Here is a 25532-nt window from a genome sequence, read left to right as displayed (position 1 = left end):
ATTGCAACTCCACCTCCTTTTATTTTGCTGCCCACAACTTGGGGTCTGAATGAATGATAGGATGAGTAACCTGGTATTAGCTGGGGTGCTCTCCACAGCTTTGAACCATGTTTTTGTGACTGCACAAATGTCAGCTTCTTTGCAATGAGTGTAGTTTCATGTTTAGACTCCCAGCATTTAGCAGCATAACCTTTAATTTACGTACTGATGAAATTTTCATGTTTGCAGTTTTGACCTCATGGCATTGCCTAAAAAAGAAACTATGGGGGAGGAAAGGGCCTTTGCCAGGAGCATGAAGCCCAAGGGGGACAAATGCATCCAAGTGACCTACAATTCAGTATTCTCATCTATTAACTCCTGTATTATGGATGTACGTTCTTCTAGCGCCTGTTGAATCTCTTAGTTTCTTGCCTTGATTCAACAGGTTTTCCTTAAATCCTTTATCTTGGCCAATATGGTGGCCAGAGTAATTTGTTCCCCTGGATCACCATCTTTCCTCTCCATCTACAAATCTTTGCTTTTTTGAGTGACAAGATGACTCCAGCATTTGGCAAAGAAGTAGCACCAACTTAGACAAACAGCCCCAGGGATACTTCTGACCTACCCCTTGGAATGTTCAACTGAATCCTTGTTTTTCATTTTCTTTATGTTTTTAGGACTCCTCGTGTTTGTCTTTAGAACTAGAACTAGACTTCTGACTTATCAGAAACAGCAGTTTAAAGACAGGTAGAAGTAGTACCAAAAAAGTGTTGTGCATCTTTTATGTTCATTACAGCCCATCAGATTTTTTACTTTCTTACAAAGAGCAACACAATGAAAACAGTTTTTAAACTGCCCCCCCCCCCCCCCAACTGAAAACGAAAAATGGAGTGAGAAGTCAGCATCTTTCACTGGAATTTCACAGCCACAACAAAAGTGTTTGCTGGTAATTCTCAGAAATTTTATTTATCCTCAAAAGAAAGACAAATTGTGTTTACATTTTAAAGCAAACACAATTTTTGATATACTGCTGAAAGGCAATGGCTAGAGAAACCTGAAGATGTTACTGTTGAAAACTAGCAGAGGAAACACAGTATTCGGAGCTAATAACCAGGCAGCCAAAGTTAAGAACTGGATGAGGCCAACCAGAAGTTTGGACAACAAACTAATAGTTCTAATGAACTAATAACTTCTCATAACTAAAATGAACTCAGAACAGCAAATGCATTGCTCTCATTAAAACTTAGATTGCTCTCTAATGGCTACAGCTCAAGACTGCAAAAGCACACACTAAGGGACTGCCTGCTGAAAGAACCATCTGAAAAATGACAGCAGCCTGCACTTTATATCAAAACAGACAAGAATTCTGATGTAATGATCCTTTAGATGTACATCATCAAATCACAACACTATCAAACAGGGACACCTGCAGCTGTTTTCTCCCTTCTGGGAAGACAACAGCTTGCAGCTAGAAATAAGCAGCTTTCTGACACCTACAAAGTTCAACTTCATTACGTGCGACTTCTCCAAAAGAAATTTCAGTACACTGCTGTGTGTCCTGATCCTCTCCCAGTGAGAGAAATCTTTTGCTGGACACAGAGCTCTTCCTCATTATGGTAAACAGATGAACAGTGTCTACTTCTGAACAAGGATCCTTCACATATAAAGGCTGAAATCCAACTGTGTTGTTGATGGACTAGACCGTGATCCCCTTTACCTACCTTACAGTGACACTGTCATTTCCCTCTGTATCCAGTCATTATCCTGTAATTAATTCCTTGTTCATTTGCTCAGACAACTGATTTTAAAATCCTCATTCCCCATCTTTACAATAGGTTAAGGGACTCAAAGAACAGCTGCAGTCTAAACAGGCAACAGTTTTTATCTTGTTTTAACTAATGCTCATTTACCGACCATAGTTGTTACTCTACTTGTATAACTAATTCTTCAAGTTTGTTACTGACTTTTATGCATTTGCGTGGGCAACACAATAATTCTCATCAGTTAATCATGATGGAAGCAGACCTTCATGAATGATGAAGAAACAAACTGCTCCTAAATTCTGTCTGTTGTTGACAATTTTTCTTAAATCATGCATTACATCACTATTCCCAGGTAATGCTTTGTCTAAAGCATGACACTTACCAATTTCAGAAAGTTTAGCTGGATCTTCAGATACAGTCTCGAGCTTCCCAATGAAACTTCGAATTGTTTTAAATGCCTAAATGGTGACAGAGTAAAATTAGCACTGTCGGTTTACTGTGAGCTACAGACTGCTGGTAAATGAGCAAATATTTTTAATTAACAAAATGAGCAGCAGCATCTTCTTACTTACTAGACCAGATATTATCTACTACTTTTCAGGAGTAAATGCCTTTTCAGTATGTTTGTTATTCATAAGGAGGACTGGGAGAGGATTCTGATGATTACACTTGGTAGTGATATTGTAACAATTAGACATTGTACTAATGTGCTGCAGTATACATGTTTTGAAGTTACAGCAAACTAGTTAGGCATACTTTATAGTCATGAAGACAAACTGTATGTCCAACAAATTTTAAAAAAAGGATATTTAGTTTAACTTATTAGGCATTTTTGTTACAACTTATTTCTTCTGGTCCTGCAAATGACAAGCAGTCCTTTAAACAATGCCGTAAGATCAGTCGCACTGAACCCACATGCACATCAGATACAGCTACAGATGTTAAATGCCAGCTATTGCAACTACTACTAGATAAATATAACTGAGACCTGATGGTCACACAGACACAAAAAATATGACATCAGTGGCATGTAATATTGCAGTCTTAAAGGGAGAGCTGTAGATTGGTCTCTGTTCTGATGTGGTACATTCAGTCTTAGGAACAGATACCAGTACTTTAGTAGAAAACAAATTCAATCATATGAGTAGTCATTGCAATAACTGATATTTGAGAGAAAGCTGCAGCTGGTGTAAACAATGACACTCATTGGGGTAGCCATATCATGACTAAATAATCACAAAAAAGGAGAATAGATGCAAGTACAGCCAATAACCAGTCATCCACAGCTCGATGGACCTCCAAATAAGCAGCAGACTATCACGGGTGTAAATCAGGTTTATTGCAGCAATAAAGGCACTCAAATAAACACAAGACTTTTAAAATACATTTCCATCCTCAACTTCATCAGATGCAAACAAAAACCATATCCAACCTTAAATACCCCAATTAAATACAAATTCACCAATGAAAGCATTGCATCCCTAAAATTACAATTCATAAACTCTACCCACAATTCATTTCACATCTATCAAATTAATACCCTAATTAAAACCATTTTACCTACACTTTGTAAATCATTTAATAAAATGTCATAAAATACAATAATAAATATTACTTCCTACACTACTAAAAACTACACCTCTCCTTAACAATAATAAATTGTAAAACTACCTACTATTTAAACATATTGTATTCATATACTGTTTTATTCATCAAAAAATGTTTTCAGTACTGAATTTTAAATATAATAAAATGCACTTACTATAATAAATATCACAAATTTTATAATCTTGCTGCTCTCAGTTTTAAAACTAGAGCTAGGGATAAACCATCATTTAGCATTCAAATGTCTGTATAGTCTTCAACTTCCTCCCGGTTTTTCCTACATAGAATGCTTGGCACTCACACATAGCAAGATATACAACTCTACTGGTCTCAATTAGTATAGCTCCTCGCCTTTAAGTTTCTGTTTCTAGAATCTAAGTAAACTGATTCAATGTTTTTAATATAAGAACATTGTGCACATCTCCTGCATTTAAATGTCCCTTTCTTATTTCTAGTTCCACTTCCTTTACACTCATAATGTCCTTCTAAGACATTTTTTATACTTAATCCTTTCCTATAAACACATTTAAATGGGGTTTTAAAATCCAATTTGAGGACACTAATCTTACCAAACCTAGTACATTCTTTTTCCATAGTTCCACATACATTTTCATCACCAGTAAAATCAGTGATAAATGCCAATCCAAAAGCCCCCTCCTCCTTATTGTAATCCAAACATAGCTGGTCACTACCAAGGCTACTCCCCATAATCCCCAAAATTGGTGCAAATTTACCATCCCTCCCACAACTTACTTCATTCTTCACTTGGGTAATTAAAGTTTCCGGGTATACACGTTCACAAAACATTTTATGTAAAACATCACATTCCTTTCTGAATTTCCTATCATCTGAGGTCATTCTGCTGATTCTCACAAATTGCCCTTTAATAATCCCTTTCATCTGATGGAAAGGGTGGGCACTAGCATAGTGTAAAATAGAATTGGAATACATCTTCTTCCTAAATACTCTTGAATTAAATTTGTTGCTTTCCTTGTAAATAGTAACATCTAAATAAGCTATTTCTTTATGACCTATATTATATGTAAACCTTAAAAATTCAGTTGATATACTGTGATATAATGTTTGGAATGTTCCTTTCCAAAAAATACAAATATCATCTAAAAATCGCTTATAAAATTCCCAACAATCCTTTTATACACTACTCAAGACATATTTCTTTTCCCACACCATTAAAATCAGGTTGGCATACACAGGGGCACACCTTGCCCCCATTGCCACTCCACTGGTCGACTGAAAGAATTCTCCCTGAAAATAAAATAAAATTACTTTTTAACACCAACTCAATCAACTGCATACAAATATGAATCTCTTCAGGGTTTAAATGGGTGTCTTCTCTCAAATATTCCTCAAACCACTCAAAACCAATTGCATGTGGTATTGAACCAAATAAATCTACAATATCTATGGTAATGAAAATTAAATCCTCACTAAAGTTTTCTTGCTTAATGCTCCTTATAAAATTCCACAAATCTTTTAACAATGCTTCATTCCTCATAATTAAGTTCTTAAGCTTTACATCCAGATACCTTGCCAAGGGGGATGTTACAGATCCCTCTGCGGCCACAATCGGCCTTAAAGGTGGATCATGAACATTTTTATGAGTTTTCGGTATTCCAAACGTGGAAGGAACTTGGACACGGATTATGCAGGAATTCAAATGACTTCCTGTCTATGAAGCCTTCCAATAATAAATCATACAAAGCTACATATATTTTTTATAGGCGATATTAATTTCGTTAATTGAAACTTGGAAATATTTTTTCTCATCATATAAATCCTCCAGCATCTTTACCTCATATATCACATTATTAAAACAACCCCCCCCCGTCAGGTTTCATAACTCTTAGTTGTCGCATATTTTTTAATTCAACCAATGTTTCTTTTTCCACCTGGGTTAAATTAGAGGGAAACCTGTTTTTACTCATCATTACCCTACGTTCATTTTCAATAGATGTTTCTAAATTATTTAACTGGGGGTGCAAGGGTGGGTTGTATACATTTCTTTTTTGCAAATTCATGTCATTATCCCTCATTACCATTCTCTAATCAAAAATCAACCGAAAATTAATTTTTCTTAGAAACAATTTAACATCAATAATTGTTTTACTCAAATCACATTTTTTAGTCGAAACAAAATTCAAATCCTTCGATAGTAATTGGAAATGACGTATACCCACTTCCACTTCACTATAATTAAAAATATTGAATCCTTTATAGGTGTAATTAAACCCCTCCTTCAATATTTCCTCTTCAAAACTTGAATCAGTCAAAATCTCCCCCTGCCTCTACCTCTCCCCCTCCTCGCATCCCATTGCTGGTAAACCGGTTGTTCATAGGTTCATAGGTTTATACTAGGCTATCTGCCCTAGGGCATTTATAAGCCTAGCCAGAGTGTGTTTGGCTTTCGCCACCCATTTTAAATTAATTTTGCTATGCCCTTTTTCAAGGATAGTATACTGTGCCTCTGTCTAACAGTGACACAGAAGTGATACCAAGGGTAAACCTATGATCTCCCATCCACTCATCAAGATTCCTCTTGAAGACAGTCAATGAGGGACTCTGCCTAACCTGGACTGGGATTTTATTCCAGAGTGAAGGGAGCCTCTGGGTTATGAATCTGTCCCTCCAGCATGTCCTATTTATTTCAGTGCTGAGGTTCAAGTCTCTCGAGCGCATAGCTCGATGGGATTTCGATTTTCTGAGGTGCAGCATGTCCATTAATGCCGGGTTGGACATGGTTTTATACGTCAGGCACAGATCGCCTCTGAACAGGCGGTATGCCACTGAGTAGGGCTGGAGTTTCTTTAACCGGGCAGCATATGGCATCTGTTTGAGCCCTTTGATCCTCTTGGTGAGGTACTTTTGGGGTTTTTCCAGTTGCTGCAGGTGTCTGGTAAGGTACATCCCAAAAGGGGCATTGTACTCAATTATGGGCCTGATGAGGGATGAGTAAAGAGGCACGATGACCTCCCCTGATCTAGATGTGAATCCCTTCATGATTAGGTGGGCTATATAAAATGTTTTTCTAACCACTTTGGCCAAGTGGTTGTCAAATGAGAGATTGCTATCAACATGGGTCCCCAGGTCCCTAATTACTTCTTCTGTACTTAATGGATTACCACCTATGTGGTAATTTGTGGGCACTTTGTTTTTGCCAAAGGGGATGACTATACACTTTTTGGCGTTTAGCTTGAGGCCATGGCTCTGGCACCAGTTGTCTGTTTCTATGAGGCCCTTTTGGAGGATGCTTGTGTCGGTTGGAGAGTCGATTATGGCGCCCAGTTTGCAGTCATCTGTGAACTTGGTCAGCCACAGTCCTTCCGTGTTGGCCTGTACCTCCAAGAAATATATACCGAACAAGAGAGGTCGCAGAACTGAGCCTTGTGGGATGCCACTTGTAACTGGTTTGGAGTCTGACATGGCCCCAGCAATTCTAACCATGTGGTTTCTGTCCTTGAGCCAGTTTGCAACCAATCTAGTGACAAAGGGGTTTATATTTAAGCTGGTGAGCTGATCTATAATGCCTGAGTGGGGTACTGTATCGAAGGCTTTTGCAAGGTCCAGGTAGGCTGTGTGGACCACCTTCCCCTCGTCAATGGCCTTGGTGACTGTTTCAAAGAAATCAACCAGGTTTAAGAGGCAGGATCTGCCCTTAACAAAGCCGAACTGGGTAGGATCCAGTGTCTGTAGGTCCCCAATATCTTTATTTATTCCTTTCCATAGCTTTGCAGACCAAGCTAGTCAGGCTTATGGGGTGATAGTTTCCAGGATCCGTTGAGGCACCACCTTTGTGGAGAGGGACCACTGTTGCTGTACGCCACTCTTTGGGTACATATCCTGTAGTAAGGCTGAGACTGAACAGTAGTTTTATGTTTGGGTTTAGCTCTTCTTGGAGTTCATGTAGGACGCAGCCCGGGCCACCGTCTGGTCCCATTGATGCTGTGTTTTTTGCTTTGGAGAGGGCAGCTCTTACCTGAGCATCTGAGATGTCGGGGGGGGCAGCACTCTGCTGGGATAGATATCTGACCTTTTGGTGGGGAGGGGGGGGAGTTTGCGTTGAACCTGTCAGCTAGGATGTTGGCAATGTCTGTGGGTTCGGTGTATTTTTTGTCATTTTGGACTAATTCTGAGCATATCTGGGAATTACCACCCAGGTTCCTAACATAACTAAAGAAAGCCTTGTGATTATCCTTAGTGTCCTGTGCAATTTTTCTCTCGAAGCTGGCCTTAGACGATTTTATGAGTGCCCGTAGATTTTTGCTAATACTGATCAGAGATGCCCTCCCTTTTTGGGATTTTGCTCTATCATGTAGTAGCTTCCTCCTTCTATTGTATAGTTTGTTTATGGCTGGGGTCCACCAGACAGGTCGTCTGCCTTTGGAGGATTGGGTCTTGGTTTTATTTGGGATTGCATGATCCATGCATTCCTGAAGGTGTTCATAGAATGCGTATATAAAGGATGCTGCGGTCTGGGCCGTATTTTCCACAGGCCCGGGGGCTTTGAAGGATTCCACCTCAGTTTTGAGGAGTGTGAAATTTGCTTTAGAGAAGTTTTTCACTCTGGTTTTCAGGGCAGGGAGTGGAGTCAGGATGTGAATATCCAGTGAGATTAGTTTATGGTCTGATCTTACCAGTGAGGGATACACTTCTGGTCTGGAGCATAGAGTCCCCATGTTGGTGATGATCAGGTCCAGTATGTTTTCCCCTCTTGTGGGAGTGGTAACAAGTTGTTCCATAGCATTTGAGTTTATAAATTCTAGGAACCTTTGGGCTAGGGTGTTGGAGCTAGAGTAATGCTCCCAGTCTATGTTTGGGTAGTTGAAGTCGCACAATATAATGGTGTTTGGAGAGACCTTCATATTTTCCAGTGTTCTCAGGAAGGCCGAGTGGGGTTCCTGGGTTTGGGAGGGTGGTCTGTAGCAGGCTATAAACTGGAAGGCAGTTTTACCCACTGTTAGTTGTACATGGATAGTCTCTGATGCTTCGTGCTGTGCCACCAACCTGGAGGTGTGGGTATCTTTGTGAATATTGATACTCCCCCTCCTTTTGTGGTACGGTCCAAGTTTTGGGGCCAAAAAGCATGGTATGAGGTATAACCTGGTAGTGCTGGGGTGCTCTCGGGAGCCTTGAACCAGGTTTCTGTTACTGCACAGATATCGATGTTCTCCATGCTAAGGAGAGTTTGATCGTGCATCTTGAGGTTTAGACTTCTGGCATTCAGTAGCATTACTCTTAGTTTCTTATCCCTTGTGATACCTATGGAGGTGGGTTTGTCTTTTGAGCCTTGCCTAAAAAAGGCACTATGGGGTAGCAAGAGCCTTTGCCAATATCCGAAAGCCCAGGGGTGACAGGTGCAAGCCGTCCCTAGCGAAGCATCGTGGCTTCTCGAGCATGTCATCCCAGGCTGACAGGCATTGTATCCCCTTTGAATGACACCAATACTTAAGCCAATTGTTGAAATTGATCATCTTGTCTTCATATTGTGGCATCATTCTTGGTGAGGTAAGATGCTACTCAAGGTCAGGGTCATACCGGCCTGGGCTACATGCTCAGAGAGCTCCTCTATATCTCTTTTCATGTAGTCCAGGGACGTCTCAGGTCATTCACACCAGCATGGACAATGACTGAGTCATATTTGTACTTGCCTTGGAGTGACCTGAGTGCTTGTGTTATGTGGCGGATCCTAGCGCCTGACAGGCAGCTCACCGTGACCTTCTCCTTGTTCAGCCTGGTGAGCGGGACGTCAGTGTGCCTGACAATAGAGTCACCTATTACAAGTGTATCAGGTGTGTTGTTTAGCCTTAAGGGCTGTGACTGTTCGGCACACTGGCTTTGTGAGCTATGTGTTGCACGTGTTTTGTTTTGGGGTAGTGGTTGCTTGGGTGTCTGCTTTGGAGGTCTCTGCTGCTTAGGCAGATTTTTATTTAGAGCCTCCGAGTATGTTTTTGTGTGTTTATGTGTTTGGTTTGCTGTCGTGGTAGGTCTACGTGAGACTGGAATTGTAATGAGTGTGGTTTCCTTCTCCTCCTGACTGGTTTCGCCAGTACTGAGTTGAGAGAGCTTAGCCTCCAGTATGGCTATATGGTTGCATCTCTCACATGTGTTGGAATTTGTTGGGAGGAGGAGAGGGTTGTCTGTGTACATGAGGCAGTTGTAACATTGCCTCAAGATTCCCAGACTCACCAGCTGGACCGGAGAGGAGATTGACAACTGACCTTTGGACATGCTAGAATAGTATTGGGAATTCCTTTATAATTGAAAAAAAAGGGCCAATGGGGAACGAGGTACTCAACGGGAGTTTGTGAGGGTGTAGTGCTTTTAATATTTTAGTGCCGACTTATATAATTGCTTTAGTGAGCAAGTGCCAGGTAACTTAAATGCAATGTGTTACAGGTAACTTAAATGCAAAAACGACAAACAGTAACTTTCTTTCAAGTGAAACAAGGAAATAAGTACAGTAAGCAATGCAGATATCACTAGGGATCCACAGAAGTGCTGAAAAGCCGCGTTTTAGGTGGAATTAGTGTTTCAGGGAAATAACAAGCAAACAAACAACAAGCATACAAATAAAGCTAGATTCAGCAGGCCTGGATCTAGTCTATGCTACAGCAAACAAGGTGTACCAATTTCAGTAAGAAGCAGTTTAGATATGCAGGCACTATAAGCCTTTAACCAGAAATTCCCAGCTCAGAAGGGCAGAGTCCAGCCTCTCCTCCCACAAGAGTGCAGACCACAAACCTTCTTAATGTAAAATAACTGGCCTGAAGCCCAAGTGCTTAAACCAGAACTAATACACTTTTAGAATAACAGACACTGAGCCCTCAATCAGCAGTTCACAACTTAGAAGGATGTAAGCTACCTGTCCTGCCACCACAGTGCAGGCCACAAACCTTCCTAATGTAAAACAACTGGTTTGAAGCCCAAGTGCTTAATCCAAAAGACTTAGAATGATAACTACACTTTAATCAAGTTACTACCAAGCAGTAATAAATACAACTGTATACTTTAAAGAATGCCTGGATTAGTGCTCAAGTTATACAAACAAAGCTAGATTCAGCAGGCCTGGATCTAGTCTATACTACAGCAAGCAAGGTGTACCCATTTCAGTAACAAGCAGTTCAAATATGCAGGCACTATAAGCCTTTAACCAGAAATTCCCAGCTCAGAAGGGCAGAGTCCAGCCTCTCCTCCCACAAGAGTGCAGACCACGAACCCTTTTAATGTAAAATAACTGGCCTGAAGCCCAAGTGTTTAAACCCGAATTAATACACTTTTAGAATAACAGACACTGAGCCCTCAATCAGCAGTTCCCAACTTAGAAGGATGTAAGCTACCTGTTCTGCCACTACAGTGCAGACCACAAACCTTCTTAATGTAAAACAACTGGTGTGAAGCCCAAGTGCTTAAACCAGAATTAGTACACTTTCAGAATAACAGATACTGAGCCCTCAATCAGCAGTTCCCAACTTAGAAGGATGTAAGCTACCTGTCCTGCCAACACAGTGCAGGCCACAAACTTTCCTAATGTAAAACAACTGGTTTGAAGCCCAAGTGCTTAATCCAAAAGACTTAGAATGATAACTACACTTTAATCAAGTTACTACCAATCAGTAATAAATACAACTGTATACTTTAAAGAATGCCTGGATTAGTGCTCAAGTTATACAAACAAAGCTAGATTCAGCAGGCCTGGATCTAGTCTATACTACAGCAAGCAAGGTGTACCAATTTCAGTAACAAGCAGTTCAAATATGCAGGCACTATAAGCCTTTAACCAGAAATTCCCAGCTCGGAAGGGCAGAGTCCAGCCTCTCCTCCCACAAGAGTGCAGACCACGAACCCTTTTAATGTAAAATAACTGGCCTGAAGCCCAAGTGCTTAAAACAGAATTAATACACTTTTAGAATAACAGACACTGAGCCCTCAATCAGCAGTTCCCAACTTAGAAGGATGTAAGCTACCTGTCCTGCCACCACAGTGCAGACCACAAACCTTCCTAATGTAAAACAACTGGTCTGAAGCCCAAGTGCTTAAACTAAAAGGCTTAGAATGAGTTACACCAAGCAGTAATAAATACAATTGAGTACTTTTAAGACGACACAAAAGCAAAATAAAGTAGGAAGGAACACAAATATAGTAAAAGCAGATAATTTTTTTTTTTTTTTTAATGAGCAAATGAGATGGATCCAGGAATTACAGGACAGAAACAAGTGCAAATGCAGGCCTTCAAATCAGAAAGTTGAGAGAGATGGAAGACCGCCCAAACGGCCAATAACTACAAATTCTGGGCCAGAACCACTCCTTATGTGGTGGACAGGTTACCTAGTGCTTACCACTCCACTGATAAGCTAGAAGGCTTCCCTCCAACACAGAAAGGCTTGGGGGCTCAGAAACTTACAAACAGTCCTGGATACAGCAAATCTGTATCTGGAACACTAATTACAGGAAAGGTAGGAAAACAGGCTTACAATTTTTTTTTCAGAAAAGTAGCAAAAAAGTACAGTTTTGTACCTACCATAAATGTAGATGTTCGAGTGCTAATACAGCTGCAGTCATAACAGATGGGTTCTCCTGCCGTCAGGCGGGTCCTCGGTCGGCCGAATTCTAAAGTCTAGGTCCGGCGTCGGTTGTCGTCACTTCTTCCCTGATGTCAGTGCGACAGTGGTATAAAAGAACCAGCCAACGCCATTTTCTTCAGTTTTTCTTGCCCCAGATGTCAGGTGCCCCCAGAAGGAAGGCAATACATAAATTTGTGTAATAAAACAATGCAAAATAATCAAAATACAGTAGTTGCAAGCAAATACACCATAAATGAATACCCCAATCAGGATGTATGAGGAGGTGTTAGCCAATAGGCCTGTCCCAAGAGGGGAAGGAGGGAGGGAAACCTGGACTGCAGCTGTATTAGCACTCGAACATCTACATTTATGGTAGGTACAAAACTGTACTATGTTCATCGTGCATACAGCTGTAGTCATAACAGATGGGTAGAATCCCAAAGCTAAGAAAGGGGTGGTAGGCACTAGGTGGAACTAGGAGGAGCCAGGATGCCCTGCAAGACTGCAGTGTCAAAGCCTACTCTAGTTTTGGAGTATAATGGTAGGTGGTAGTGCTTGGAGAAGGTATGCACAGAACTCCAAGTGGCTGCTTCCAAAATATCTTTGATAGGAACTCCTCTGAGGAAAGCTGCAGAAGTAGCTGTGGCCCTTGTGGAGTGAGATCTGATGCCTGCAGGTACAGTTTTACCATGAAAAGAGTAACAAAAGCGTATGCAGTGGGCTATCCATTTTGAAATTGTCTGTTTGGAAATTGGCTTCCCTTGAGCTCCTATAGCATAGGACACAAAGAGCTGTTCTGATTTTCTGAAAGGCCTTGTTCTGTCCAAATAGTAACGCAGCTGTCTGTGGATGTCCAAGGAATGTAGTAATCTCTCTCCTTTGTTTTGAGGATTAGGGTAAAAGGTAGGTAAGTGTATAGCCTGATTCAAAGCTACCCTGGATACCACCTTTGGCATAAAGGATGGGTTGGTTCGTAAGGAAACTCTGTCCTGATGGAAGATAAAAGGCTGCACAGCCATGAGGGCTTGTAGTTCCGATACCCTACGAGCTGAGGTGATAGCCAGAAGGAAAGCTGTTTTCCAGGACAAATATTGCAAATCTGTTGAAGCAGCTGGCTCAAAAGGAGGCAAGGTCAGCTTTTCTAGAATGAAATTGAGGTCCCACGCAGGTATTGGTTGTTTCCTTGGGGGTTTTATATTCTTAGCCCCTCTGAGGAACTGTCTTAAGAGGGGGTGAGAGAATAAGGTGGATCAGTGTTGTATTCTGCAGAAATGGCTGAGGCATGGATTTTGATGGAGGAGAATGAAAGTCCACTGCTTAGCAGCTCAGCTAGATACTGTAATATTTGAGGTAAATTCAGTTTTCCAGGATTCTGGCCCTTTTTCTCATTCCAGGCACAAAACCGTTTCCATTTTGCGGAGTAAGCTTTTCTAGTAGACGGCCTTCTGGCCTCCAAAATGACATCCTGCACCTCCTTGGAGAGTAGGGTCTGTTGTGATGTTAAGGAATCTTCCATGCGGCCAGATTGAGTGTTTTCAGCTGACTGTGAAGAGTTTTGAAGCTGTGCTGAGTCAGAAGAAGAGGCATTAGAGGTAGGGTCCATGGAGGGGAATGAGTCAGGCTCCTCAGGAGTGGGTACCAGTGCTGTCTTGGCCAGTCTGGAGCAATGAGAATCATCTTCGGTCTGTCTGCTCTGGTTTTTAATAGAACTTTGGACAGCAGAGGAAGAGGTGGAAAGGCATAAACTGTCATTGTTGTCCAACTGAAAGAGAGTGTCCACTCTCCAGGCCTTTGGATGAAAAGTCCTTGAGCAGAATTTTGTCAATTGGTGATTTTTGTGGGAGGCAAAGAGATCTATGTCTGGCCTTCCCCATGCTTGAATTATCTCTGTAAAAACTTGAGGATGCAACTTCCATTCGTGTGGATCTGTCATATTTCTGCTTAGGTTGTCTGCCAGCGTGTTTTCCTTGCCTGGCAAGTACTGTACTTGAAGTTTGATTTGTAATTCCAGAGCCATGTTCCAAAGTGACATGGCCAGCCTGCATAGGGGGTATGAATGAGTTCCTCCCTGTTTGTTTATGTACCACATTACTGTGGTGTTGTCTGTCCTTATCAATAGTTGACCTGGATGCAGAAGGTCTTTGAAAGCTATAATAGCATTTATTACTGCTAGCATTTCCTTTTGATTGATGTGAAGGTGATTTTCTTTTGGGGACCATTTGCCCTGAATGCACCGATCTGTCATGTGCGCCCCCCAGGCATAGTCCGAGGCGTCTGTTGTGATGACTTGATTTGCTTGAGGCTTGCAGAATGGGAGACCTGTGTTTGTTTGGCATGCTTGAGCCCACCACAGAAATTCCTTTTGAAGACATGGAATTAGTGGCATTATTGTTTCCAAACTGTGGCTGTGTTGAGACCATAGGTTTTTCGGGTACCATTGAAGTTTCCTCATATGCAGCTTTGCACATGGGATTAGTAGGATGCAAGATGCCATGAATCCCAGAGCCTGCAGGATTTTCCTTGCAGTCAGCCTGGTGAAATTTGCTAGTGTTCTGAAGTATTGAGTTAGTTGCCCCTGCTTCTCTGGCGTGAGGTAGGCCATCTGGGTGTTTGTGTCCAAGTTGGCACCCAGGAAAATTATTTTCTGAGAGGGTATTAGCCTTGATTTCTTTTTGTTGACTGTGTATCCCAGAGAATTCAACAACATTATTACAAAAGCCAGATGTTTCAGAAATATGTGCTTGCTGTCCGCTTGGATCAGGCAGTCATCCAAATATGGGTATATTTGTATCCCTTGAAGTCTGCAGTAGGCGATTACTGATGCCAGGCATTTCGTGAATACTCTGGGTGCAGTAGATAAGCCAAAGGGCAATGCAGAGAATTGATAATGGGTTGAACCTGCAAGAAATCTGAGGTATCTTCTCCAATTTTGTCTGACTGGGACATGCAGGTATGCCTCCTTGAGGTCCAATGTTACCAGCCAAGACTCCTTGCCCAGCATGGGAAGAAGCTGCTGTAATGTGAGCATCTTGAATTTTGGTGCAGTAGAAATGTGTTTAGGATGGATAGGTCCAAAATAGGTCTCCAATCTTTTCCCTTCCTTGGTACCAGGAATAGTCTGGAATAAAAACCTTGACCTTGTTCGTGAGTAGGTACCTCTTGAATAGCTTTCATGTCCATGAGATCTGAAATTTGTCTTTGTGCCTCTGCCCTTTGATTGTGTGGCAGGTTTGGCATGCCTCTCATTTTTGGAAGGGTGTGAAAATGGAATCTGTAGCCTCTGTTTATAATGTCCAGGATCCATTTGTCTTTTGTGACTATATGCCAATTTTTTGAAAATAATGCCAGTTTTCCGCCTAAGGGTGCTGCCATTTGAGCCTTGCTTGGCATGCAAAGGGGAAAGTCATTGGGCTTGCTTTCTGAATGGCTGCGAACTATCCTCACCACTTCTTTGGGTAGGAGCTTGCCATTGTCTGACTCTAAACGATCCTTGAGATTGCCCTCTGCCCCTCGGGCGCCTGTATCTACCTCTTTGGGGTCTGTCCGTGGCTGGAAAGGACCAATTTTTGGAAGGCCAATTTCTACTGAAACGTGGAGGTTGTACCTGTAGAAAATCTTTCACTGTTTGCATTGATTTAGCCTTTTCCTCCATTTTCTTTAATACCTCCTCAGCTTTAACACCAAATAATACATCCTTTTGCAGAGGGGCATCTAGTAATTTAGCTTTGACATGATCTGGCAAGGTTTGCTTCTTGAGCCAGGCATGTCTACGTATGACTGATCCTGTAACAGCAGCTCTACATGAGGCCTCTAGAGCATCAAAACCACATTGCAAGGTATGTTTACCCACTTGTTCTGCACTATGCATCAAATCCTGCAACTCCTTCAAGTCTGGTTGTTCAGGTTGTGACATTTTACTTCTCAACTGTGATAACAGAAACTGTTGGTACTTTAGCATATGGAACTGGCAGTTTAATGCCCTCATGGTTAAGGTGGCCGAGGTGTATACCTTTTTTCCCCACCTTTCTAAGGATCTGGAATCTCTCTCGGAAGGTAATGGATTTTTAGCAGTGGAGGCCTTAATTCCCTTGGGGCCCTGTGAGATAGTTTCTGGGTCAGCCGCATGGCTTTTGTATAAAAATTGGTGTGAGTTAGGAACCCGGTAGTACCTGTCCGGCTTGACTGGGGCTGGAGGTAAGGAATCCGGGTTAAGGCAGGCCTCCGAGTACACATCATCTAGTATGTCTAAGACAGGAGGTATAGCCAGAGGCCTGTGCTGAGGTAGCAAGAGAAAATCCCTAAGCCTTTTCTTGGAATCTGAGTACTCTTGGCCTTCCCAGTGGAAGTGTTCCCTTAAGGTATGCAAGGTTTCCCCAAATGAGTAATCCTCTGGGGGCGAGACAGAGGGAATGGACTCCTCTGCATCAGAATCTTCAAAAGGGGAGTAAGAATGTTCTTGTTCATCAGAGTGCTCTGAAATAATGGAGGCCTGGTCAGAGGAGGGGGATTCTTCCTCCACTCTAGGCCTTTTGTCTGGGGGGGGGGGGTTGAGAACCCCTGATGAGGGTAATTAAATCCTCAGCCATTTTAAGCATCTGTTTTTTAGGCATGGGGGCTGGAGAAGGGCCCTGTGCAGCTTGTCTCTTAGAATGCATGGCTGCTTTAGACTTAGTGAAAGCCTTGATGGAAAAGGAAGAGGAAGGTCTGAAGACACCTTGGGAGGAGGCAGACCTGTCTACATTTTGAGATTCACCACCAAGAGTGGCTTCGGTATCTGTAGTCGGGGTGTGGGCCGAGGAGCCTGTGACCTCGGGCACAGAAGACACCGCCAATGAAGAGTCGTCGGTAGGCAGGGGCTGCGTAGGCGCCTCACTGAGAACCACCTGAAGTCGGCTTTGGCGTGGTGTCGGTAGAGGCCGCGGACCTCGTGTGTCGGTCCTTATCTTTGCGTTTTTTAGACAAAACTGGAGTCTGAGTATCCGACGACATAATATAGTTAAATTTTTTGCCAAAATAGTGCTGGGCGAACTCCGCCCGACGCTTAATGGTGCGTTTGTTGAATGTAGCACAAAAACGACAGACCGAGAAGTCGTGGTCTGGGCCTAAGCAAGGAATGCAGAGGGAATGAAAATCCTTATGCGGTATTTGCTTCCCACATGAAATAAAATTATTAACTTTGTCTGACATCAATCTGAGGCAAGAAAAGTTTCCCCAACGGGGTACTTAGCTTTCAAGAAGACTTCGGTTGCAAAATTTTCGTAATTTCAGGAGCTGGCCGGCCGGCACTTGCGAACTGCTTCTGCTTCGGGCACCGCGCGGCAAGAAAGACTGGAGAAAATGGCGTCGGCTGGTTCTTTTATACCCCTGTCGCACTGACGTCAGGGAAGAAGCGACAACAGACGCCGGACCTAGACTTTGGAATTCGGCCGACCGAGGACCCGCCTGACGGCAGGAGAACCCATCTGTTATGACTGCAGCTGTATGCACGATGAACATCAGTAGTAAAAACAATTCACATGCAGTGCAAGCTGGCACACTTGAGTATGTAGCAATATTAGTCCACACACAGTTTGAAAAAATGTAATTAAATTAAAAAGGACTAAAAGCAAGTGCAGAAAGGGTTTATTAGGTAGAATGCGGTAAAGAGATGGGACTGGGGGAGTGTCCTAGATCAAATCTACAGTGGGGCGGGCACTGCAAAAGCCACCAAATTTAAACTACAACCAAGAGCAGGGAGGGGGGTTGGGGAAAAGTTTCAACACAGATGTGAGGAATCAGAGTGCAAATTATAAAACCAAAAAATATATACTGATCTCTGTATATTTGCAGAACACTAAGACAACAGATATCTAAGCAACAATTTAGCTCTGTAATACAGAATAATACAGAAAAATATACTCAGCTCTATATATTTGCAGATAGTCTTGTAAGGCTGTTCCACTTTAAATGCAGACTGCTGCTATTAACAGTTCAAATTAAGGGAACCTTGAGTTAACAACACACAAGCAATGGAAACCAAAATGAGGGGGGGGGGGGGAGTTTCAACAGAGATGTGAGGAATCAGAGTGCAAATTATAAAACCAAAAAATATATACTGATCTCTGTATATTTGCAGAACACTAAGACAACAGATACCTAAGCAACAATTTAGCTCTATAATACAGAATAATACAGAAAAATATACTCAGCTCTATATATTTGCAGATAAAGTTCCGTATCCTAGTGGTGATGCAAATGTTGTATGCAGAACTATGGAAAAAGAATGGACTAGGTTTGGTAAGATTAGTGATCTCAAACTGGATTTTAAAACCCATTTTAAATGTGTTTCTAGAAAAGGAATAAGTATAAAAAATGTCTTGGAAGGACATTATGAGTGTAAAGGAAGTGGAACTAGAAATAAGAAAGGGACATTTACATGTGGGAGATGTGCACAATGTCCTTATATTAAAAACATGGATTCAGTTCACTTAGATTCTAGAAACAGAACCTTAATGCTGAGGAGCTATAGTAATTGTGAGACCAGTGGAGTTGTACATTTTGCTATGTGTGAGTGCCAAGCATTCTATGTAGGAAAAACCGAGAGAAAATTGAAAAGAAGAATATACGAACATTTGAATGCTATACATAATAAAAATGTTAATAAGGCACTATATAGACATAGTATAGAATGTGAAATGGGAAAATATAGTTTCCCCAAGAGATTTGAGAGGAGGCATGTGGGAGACCAGAATAGAATACAGGGAACTTTACTGGCAGATTTTTTTAGAAGCCAGTAGGTTCCCTGGAATAAATGATGGGTTTATCCCTAGCCCCAGTTTTAAAGCTGAGAGCGGCAATATTATAAGATTTGTGATATTTATTATAAGTGCATTTTATTATATTTAAAATTCAGTACTGAAAAAAATTTTTGATGAATAAAGCAGTATACATAAGTAGCCATTAGAGAGTACACAGATAACATTTTAAAAATACAATATGTTTAAATAGTAGGTAGTTTTACAATTTATTTTTAAGGAGAGGTGTCGTTTTTAATAAACAGTGATGTAGGAAGTAATATTTATTATTGTATTTTATGAAATTTTATTAAATGATTTACAAAGTGCAGGTAAAATGGTTTTAATTAAGGTATTAATGTGATAGATGTGAAATGAATTGTGGGTAGAGTTTATGAATTGTAATGTTAGGGATGCAATACTTTCATTTGTGAATTTGTATTTAATTGGGGTATTTAAGGTTGGATATGGTTTTTGTTTTTATCTGATGTAATTGAGGACGAAAACGTATTTTAAAAGTCTAGCATTTATTTGAGTGCCTTTATTGCTGCAATTAACCCGATTTACGCCCGTGATAGTCTGCTGCTTATTTGGAGGTCCATCGAGGTGTGGATGACTGGTTATTGGCATATCATGACTAAACTAACTACGACATATGAGACTAGTATAAGACTAACCATCTGACCACACTATGACTCTTGTCACTTTTGAATACATTTCTCCCTTGCCAGTTTGGTTTCTCACTAGGTCATATTCTGCTCCTATATTCTAGGTGTGGAATTTTTTTTTCTCCATTAGAATTATGACTAGTAAATGAAAAAACTCATGTGCAGAGTGGATATGGGATGGTGCTTTTAGGTAAGAAATGTCTAGTCAATGGAATACTATCATCTCTCCTCTTTAACTGAGCTGCTACTAGTGCCATATGCCATGTAAACACCTCTAGTAAAACACCAAATGCTATGAAAAGAATGGACAATCATTAACCTTGGGTAATTTTCTTGCAAATGGTAAACCCTAATAAGCATATTTGAGCACTGCACTGCCTAATGAAAAATCCAGTCCCTGTGTTCCAAAGTGCAAGCAATTCCAAATGATCAATATCTTGAGCATTTTACATCAAATAAACTGTTTCAGGCTAAGGTCTGCATCTTGGTCAAGCCCCCTGATGGTTTGGGATGGCCCTTTTCAAGGGAAACCTTGATGAGTGGATGGGAAATAGAAAATTCACCCCGGGGATCATTCCAGTGGCTCTACTTGACAGAGGCACTAGGAACTAAGGTCGGGTGGCATGATGCCAGGGTAATCCTATGGGCTAGGCTTGTAAAGGCTCCATGGCCATTAGCCTAGTACACACCTATGAACCTATGAAAACAGGCATGAAACATTCTATCTTGGAACTTGTTCAATTAAAACTTTTAGTAAGGCGTAACAGTGACAGAGAGACAGTCAGTCATGTTATGAAATCTGCGGTGCGTCCCTGATAGATAACTTCAGCAACCATCATAATAATCCTCTAAGAGAAGAAAACTGAGAACCTTCCTTTGCTTTGCTTTACCATAGGCATGACAGGATGAGAATGAGTTCTGCACACTTTGGTTTGAATGACCCTTGGAAGAAAACTGTTCTATAACATGCCCTAATGTCATGCTTGTGGGACTTTCTTGTGGATAACTTTATTTTGTGACAAAGCAGCCTATTTTTTTTTCTGAAAAGATTTTTTTTCCAAATTTCAGCAGATTCGTTAACGGCAGCAAATGCCAAACATTGTATGTATGTTTATATGCCTAGCACGTTAACATTTTGTAAGAAAATTCTGCTCAAAAAAGGTAGCCAACCTTTAAAATACTGACAAGGAAGACATATAATTCCATTTATGTAGTGGTTCCACAGTCTTGCAGTCGTCGTTTGGCAAGGAAGCTAGACTCTGAAGTCATATCTACGTAATGTAATATGTCAATGAAAGTGTTAATCAAATTTACGACTGAAATATAAATAATGGCAGTCCAGAAAGGCCCTAAAGATTATTGTGGTTTGTAAGAAATGACAGTGCTACTTCTGTGGTAGTTGGTTGTGAATATTCAAACTCTTGTACTAATGTAAGACATCCTGGCAGTAGGGAATAACAGAATACAGTGCAGACTTTGGAGGCTACTTTATGCTGGTAGAAAAGAAAGCCGAGTACATAAAATGAGTCATGTAAGGTAAAAGCTCCCAAATCAAATTCCAGGTAATCCGCCATTATCACTTTCTCTCATCTCACAGTTTTGTCGCCTAGAGTCACCAGCTCTTACAGACAGTCCCTTAATTCCACCTCTGTGGCATAAAAAGATAAAGCCTTTGTGAATGCACAGATTACCTGAGTCTGAGCAGCAGCACAAATGCTGGAGAAGCTAGGTTGGGAAGGTGTAATGAGTTACAGACACTTGCACACCCATCCTGGGGGAAACTGCAAACCAATCAATGCCCATTGTGAACTGGCATCTGGTATGAAGCACAGGCTGAAGGATTATGTGCTTAGTTTCACAAAGTTAATGCAGTAACCTCTACTGCACATCAGCAGCTGAAAAGCTCCATGAGCCACTGGAGTAATATGGGTATGCACATCAGATCACCAGGGGAGGAGTTAGCCTAATTAGAATTGCCCTGAAGACCTGGATAAAAAAAATGGCATAACTATGGGAGTAGAAACATCAGGTATTTCTCCAGTCTAAAGACAATTATAGCCCATAAAAGCTGGAGGCCAAGGGTGACTGAATATGACCCTTGGGCTGTTAAGACTAGGGCAGTCACTGATTCTGTAGCCCAGGTGATGGCATGAGGTTAGTCACGGTACAAAACAACTTTCAGGCCTGCCTGGATGATGGCTCTCTCCGGTCAGCTTTCGCCCTGTTAAGACTGGTGAGAAAGTACAGTTGTGTACACTTACCATAAAATGTAGATGTTAGAGTGTATTCACTGTTGCAGTCATCACACTTGGGTTATCTGCCTGCAGGTAGCCCTCAGTCAGCCCGAATACCACAGTCTCGGGATTTCTGCATCGGATGCTGTCACCACTTCCATGACGTCAGATGGTCAGGGATATAAAACATGCAGCCGATGCCATTACATCAGTTTTTCTAGCCCCAGATGTCAGCAGCCCCCAAAATAGGAAGCAATTACATGGTGTGGAACACCTCCAGTAAAAAGTAAATACCATTGCCATAAGATATGGCCAAAAAAGAGGATAGGTAGAAAGTATAGATAAGTCAGGGGGCTGGAGGGAGGGTAACCAGGGCTGCAACAGTGAATACACTCAAACATCTACATTTATGGTAAGTGTACACAACTGTACTATGTTCTTCATGTTTCACTGTTGCAGTCATCACACTTGGGTTGATTCCCAAAGCTGAGGAAGGGTGGAGGCAGTCAAGAAGTGTTAGGGCTGGCTAGCAGGCCTTGTAAGACTGCTGTAGCAAATCCAGCTCTGGATTTAGAAAAGATAGGTAAGTGGTAATGCTTGGTGAAAGTGTGTACAGAACTCCAGGTTGCAGCATCCAGGATGTCCCTGGTAAGGACTCCCCTGAGAAATGCTGTAGAGGTTGAGGTAGCCCTAGTGGAACAGGTTCTGATCCCCTGTGGGGTAGGTTTTCCATGGTGTTTGTAGCAGAAATGGATGCAGTGTGCTATCCATCTGTAGATGGTTTGCTTTGAAATGGCCTTGCCCTCTGCCCCTGTAGCAAAGCTGACTAGCAGCTGGCCAGATTTTCTGAAAGGTTTAGTCCTGTGGAACCTAAGCTGTCTGTGCATGTCCAGGGAGTGCTGGATCCTTTCCCCTTTACACTGTGGATTAGGAAAAAAAGGTGGGTAAATGGATGGATTGGTTTAAAGCAACACTGGATACTACCTTGGGCATAAATGATGGGGTAGTCCTGAGGGAAACCCTATCCGCATGGAAGATAATGAAGGGTTCCAAGGCCATAAGAGCCTGCAACTCAGACACTCTTCTTGCTGAAGTGATGGCTAGAAGTAAGGCTGTTTTCCAAGAGAGGAATTTTTACTCTGCTGTAGCAGCAGGCTCGAAAGGGGTAAGCGTGAGCTTCTCTAGTACAAAGTTAAGGTCCCAGGCAGGAGTGGGAGCTCTCCTCAGGGGTCTTAAATTGTTAGCTCCTCTCAGGAACTGTTTAACCAGAGGGTGAGAAAAGAGGGGTGGCTCAATATTGCAATGAGCTGAGATGGCAGAGGCATGAATCTTAACTGAAGGGAAGGATAGGCCTTTGTGGAGCAGCTCTGCTAGGTAATCTAGATTTGAGGCAAGGTGGGCATGGTTGTGTCCTTACCCCGAGACTGGCACCAAGAGCAGTATCTTTTCCACTTTTCTGAATATGATTTCCTAGTACTAGGCCTCCTGGCCTCAAGGATGACATCCAGCACCTGTTTGCTGAGGGTTGGTGGTGATACATTCAAGGAATAAGCCAGGCTGCTAGGTTCTGGGCTTGCAGCTGAGGATGTAAAATCTGGCCTTCCTGCTGGGACAGCAGAGAGGGTGTCTGATGCAGATGCCAGGGTGGCACTGCTGTCAGACCGCAAAAGTGGGTACCAGTGTTGGCGTGGCCAGTCTGGTGCAATCAGGATTGTCCTTGGCCTGTCCTGTTTGATCTTGAGTAGTACTTTCGAGAGGAGAGACAGTGGGGGAAAGGCATAGACAGAACGTTTTTCCCATATAAAGGAAAGGGCATCCACTTTCCATGCTTGGCTGTGGGGAGTTCTAGTGCAAAATTTGCTCAATTGATTGTTCTGGGGGGAATCAAAGAGGTCCACCTCTGGTGTTCCCCACCTGTGGATTAAAAGCTTGAATGTGTTGGGTTCCAGTTTCCACTCGAGTGGGTCCATTAGATTTTTGCTTAAATCGTCTGCCAGTGAATTTTCTTTGCCTGGCAGGAATTGAGCTTGCAGGTGCACTTGGTTGCTCAAGGCTGTGCTCCACAGAGCCATGGCTAACCTGCAGAGTGGGTACGAACGAGTTCCCTCCTGCTTGTTTATGTACCACATGACTGTGGTGTTGTTTGTCTTTATCAAGAGTTGTCCTGGAAGGATAAGGTATTTGAAGCCTGTCAGTGCATTCTGTACAGCTAACATTTTTTTTGATTGACATGCATTTGTCCTGGGCTCCATTTGCCTGCCATGTGAGCCCCCCATGCATGGTCTGATGCGTCTGTTGTCAGGGTTTGTGCCATGGGGGATTGAATGAAAGGGAGTCCCTTGTTGTGGTTGCAGGTCTCTTCCCACCAAAGGAACTCTGTCCTTAGGCAAGGAATGATAGGAATCACTGTTTCCAGGTTCTGAGAATGTTGACACCAGAGACTTTTTAAGTACCATTGAAGTTTCCTCATATGCAGTCTTGCATATGGAATTAGGAGAATGCATGAGGCTACAGTATTTTTCTTGCAGATACTTGGGTTTGGGTGGCCAGTAGTTTGAAGTAATTTGTCAAATAAACCTGCTTTTCTGGAGTGAAAAATGCCATCTGGGAAGTTGTGTTCAAGCTTGCTTCCAGGAATACAATTTTTTGGCTGGGTACCAAATGTGATTTCTTTTCATTGATTGTATACCCCAGAGAAGTTAGGAGTCTCTTTACAAATGTCTGGTGCTGAAGTAGCAATTCCTGACTGTCTGCCTGAATCAGGCAATTGTCCAAGTATGGGTAAATTTGAATATTTCTCTGCCTGTAGTATGCAATGGCTGGAGCCAGGCACTTTGTGAATACCCTGGGCACAGTAGATAAGCCAAAGGGAAGTGCAGAGAACTGAAACGTTGATATTTCCTGCAAGATTCCCTTAACGGGCTGTGCAGATAAGCTTCTTTTAAGTCTAGGGCGACCTGCCAGGAATCCTTGGCTAGCATAGAAAGCAGCTGATGGAGTGTAAGCATTTTGAACTTTGGTACCAGCAGAAAGATGTTGAGAATTGACAGATCCAGGATGGGGCGCCAAGAGTTCTCTTTTCTGGGCACCAGGAACAGTCTGGAGTAGAAACCCTGTCCCCTTTGCTCTGTTGGAACAGGTTGAATAGCTCTGACACTGAGAAGAGAAAGTACTTGCTTTTGGGCCTCTACCCACTGGTTTGGAGGAAGGTCCGGAAATCCGCTTGGGGTTGGCAGTGAGTGGAAGTATAATCTGTATCCCTGGGATACAATGTTTAAGACCCATCAGTCCTGGGTAATGTACTCCCAGTTTTTTGCATGCAGGGTGGGTTTTCCTCCTAGGGGTGCAAGTACTTGGGCATGGCTGGGAAGGATGAAGGACAAGTCATTGTGAACTTTCTCCATAAGATGGTGACTTACCACTCCCTGTTTTTGAGGTGGGAGCACTCTATTGTTTAGATCTGTGCATACCCTGAGACTGTAGTCTTTGTGGCCTGTTGTTCCTGGGTTTGGACTGAGAAGGCCTGGTTGGGACTGGAAAGGACCAGTTTTCTGAAGGCCAATGCCTACTGAATCTTTGTGGCTGTATCTGTAAGAAATCTTTAACAGTTTGCATAGATTTAACTTTTTCCTCCATCTTTTTAAGAACCTCTTCTGCTTTTGTGCAAACAAACATTTTTGGTTTTTTGGAGCATCTAGTGATTTTGCTTTGACATGGTCTGGCAAGATTTGTTCCTTCAGCCAAGCATGCCTTCTCAGAAGAGACCCAGTGACAGCAGCCATGCAAGATGCTTCTAAGGCATCAAAACCACACTGCAAATTATGTTTACCAACTTGGTTTGCAGAATGCATTAACTCTTGTAAAACTTTATTTTCTGCACAATCAGGAATTAACATTTTTTGTTTAATTAGTTCCATAATATGCTGATGGT

At 42.1% G+C, this 25532-nt stretch overlaps 1 protein-coding gene across 1 annotated transcript in view; it reads right to left on the bottom strand.

Annotated features, from left to right (window-relative positions):
- SCYL1 (SCY1 like pseudokinase 1) overlaps positions 1–25532 on the bottom strand; it is a 1581020-nt gene that overhangs the window by 274347 nt on the left and 1281141 nt on the right. Inside the window, exon 12 of the mRNA XM_044075764.1 lies at positions 2125–2200. Within this exon, the coding sequence (XP_043931699.1) occupies positions 2125–2200 (76 nt within the window). The remainder of the gene's footprint in view (positions 1–2124; positions 2201–25532) is intronic.

Source organism: Protopterus annectens, chromosome 6.part1, assembly GCF_019279795.1.
Source record: "Protopterus annectens isolate FY-2018-M chromosome 6.part1, PAN1.0, whole genome shotgun sequence".
Lineage (NCBI taxonomy): Eukaryota > Metazoa > Chordata > Ceratodontiformes > Protopteridae > Protopterus > Protopterus annectens.
The sequence above is the reverse complement of the archived record's forward strand: the minus strand, read 5'-3'. Positions and strand labels throughout refer to the sequence as shown.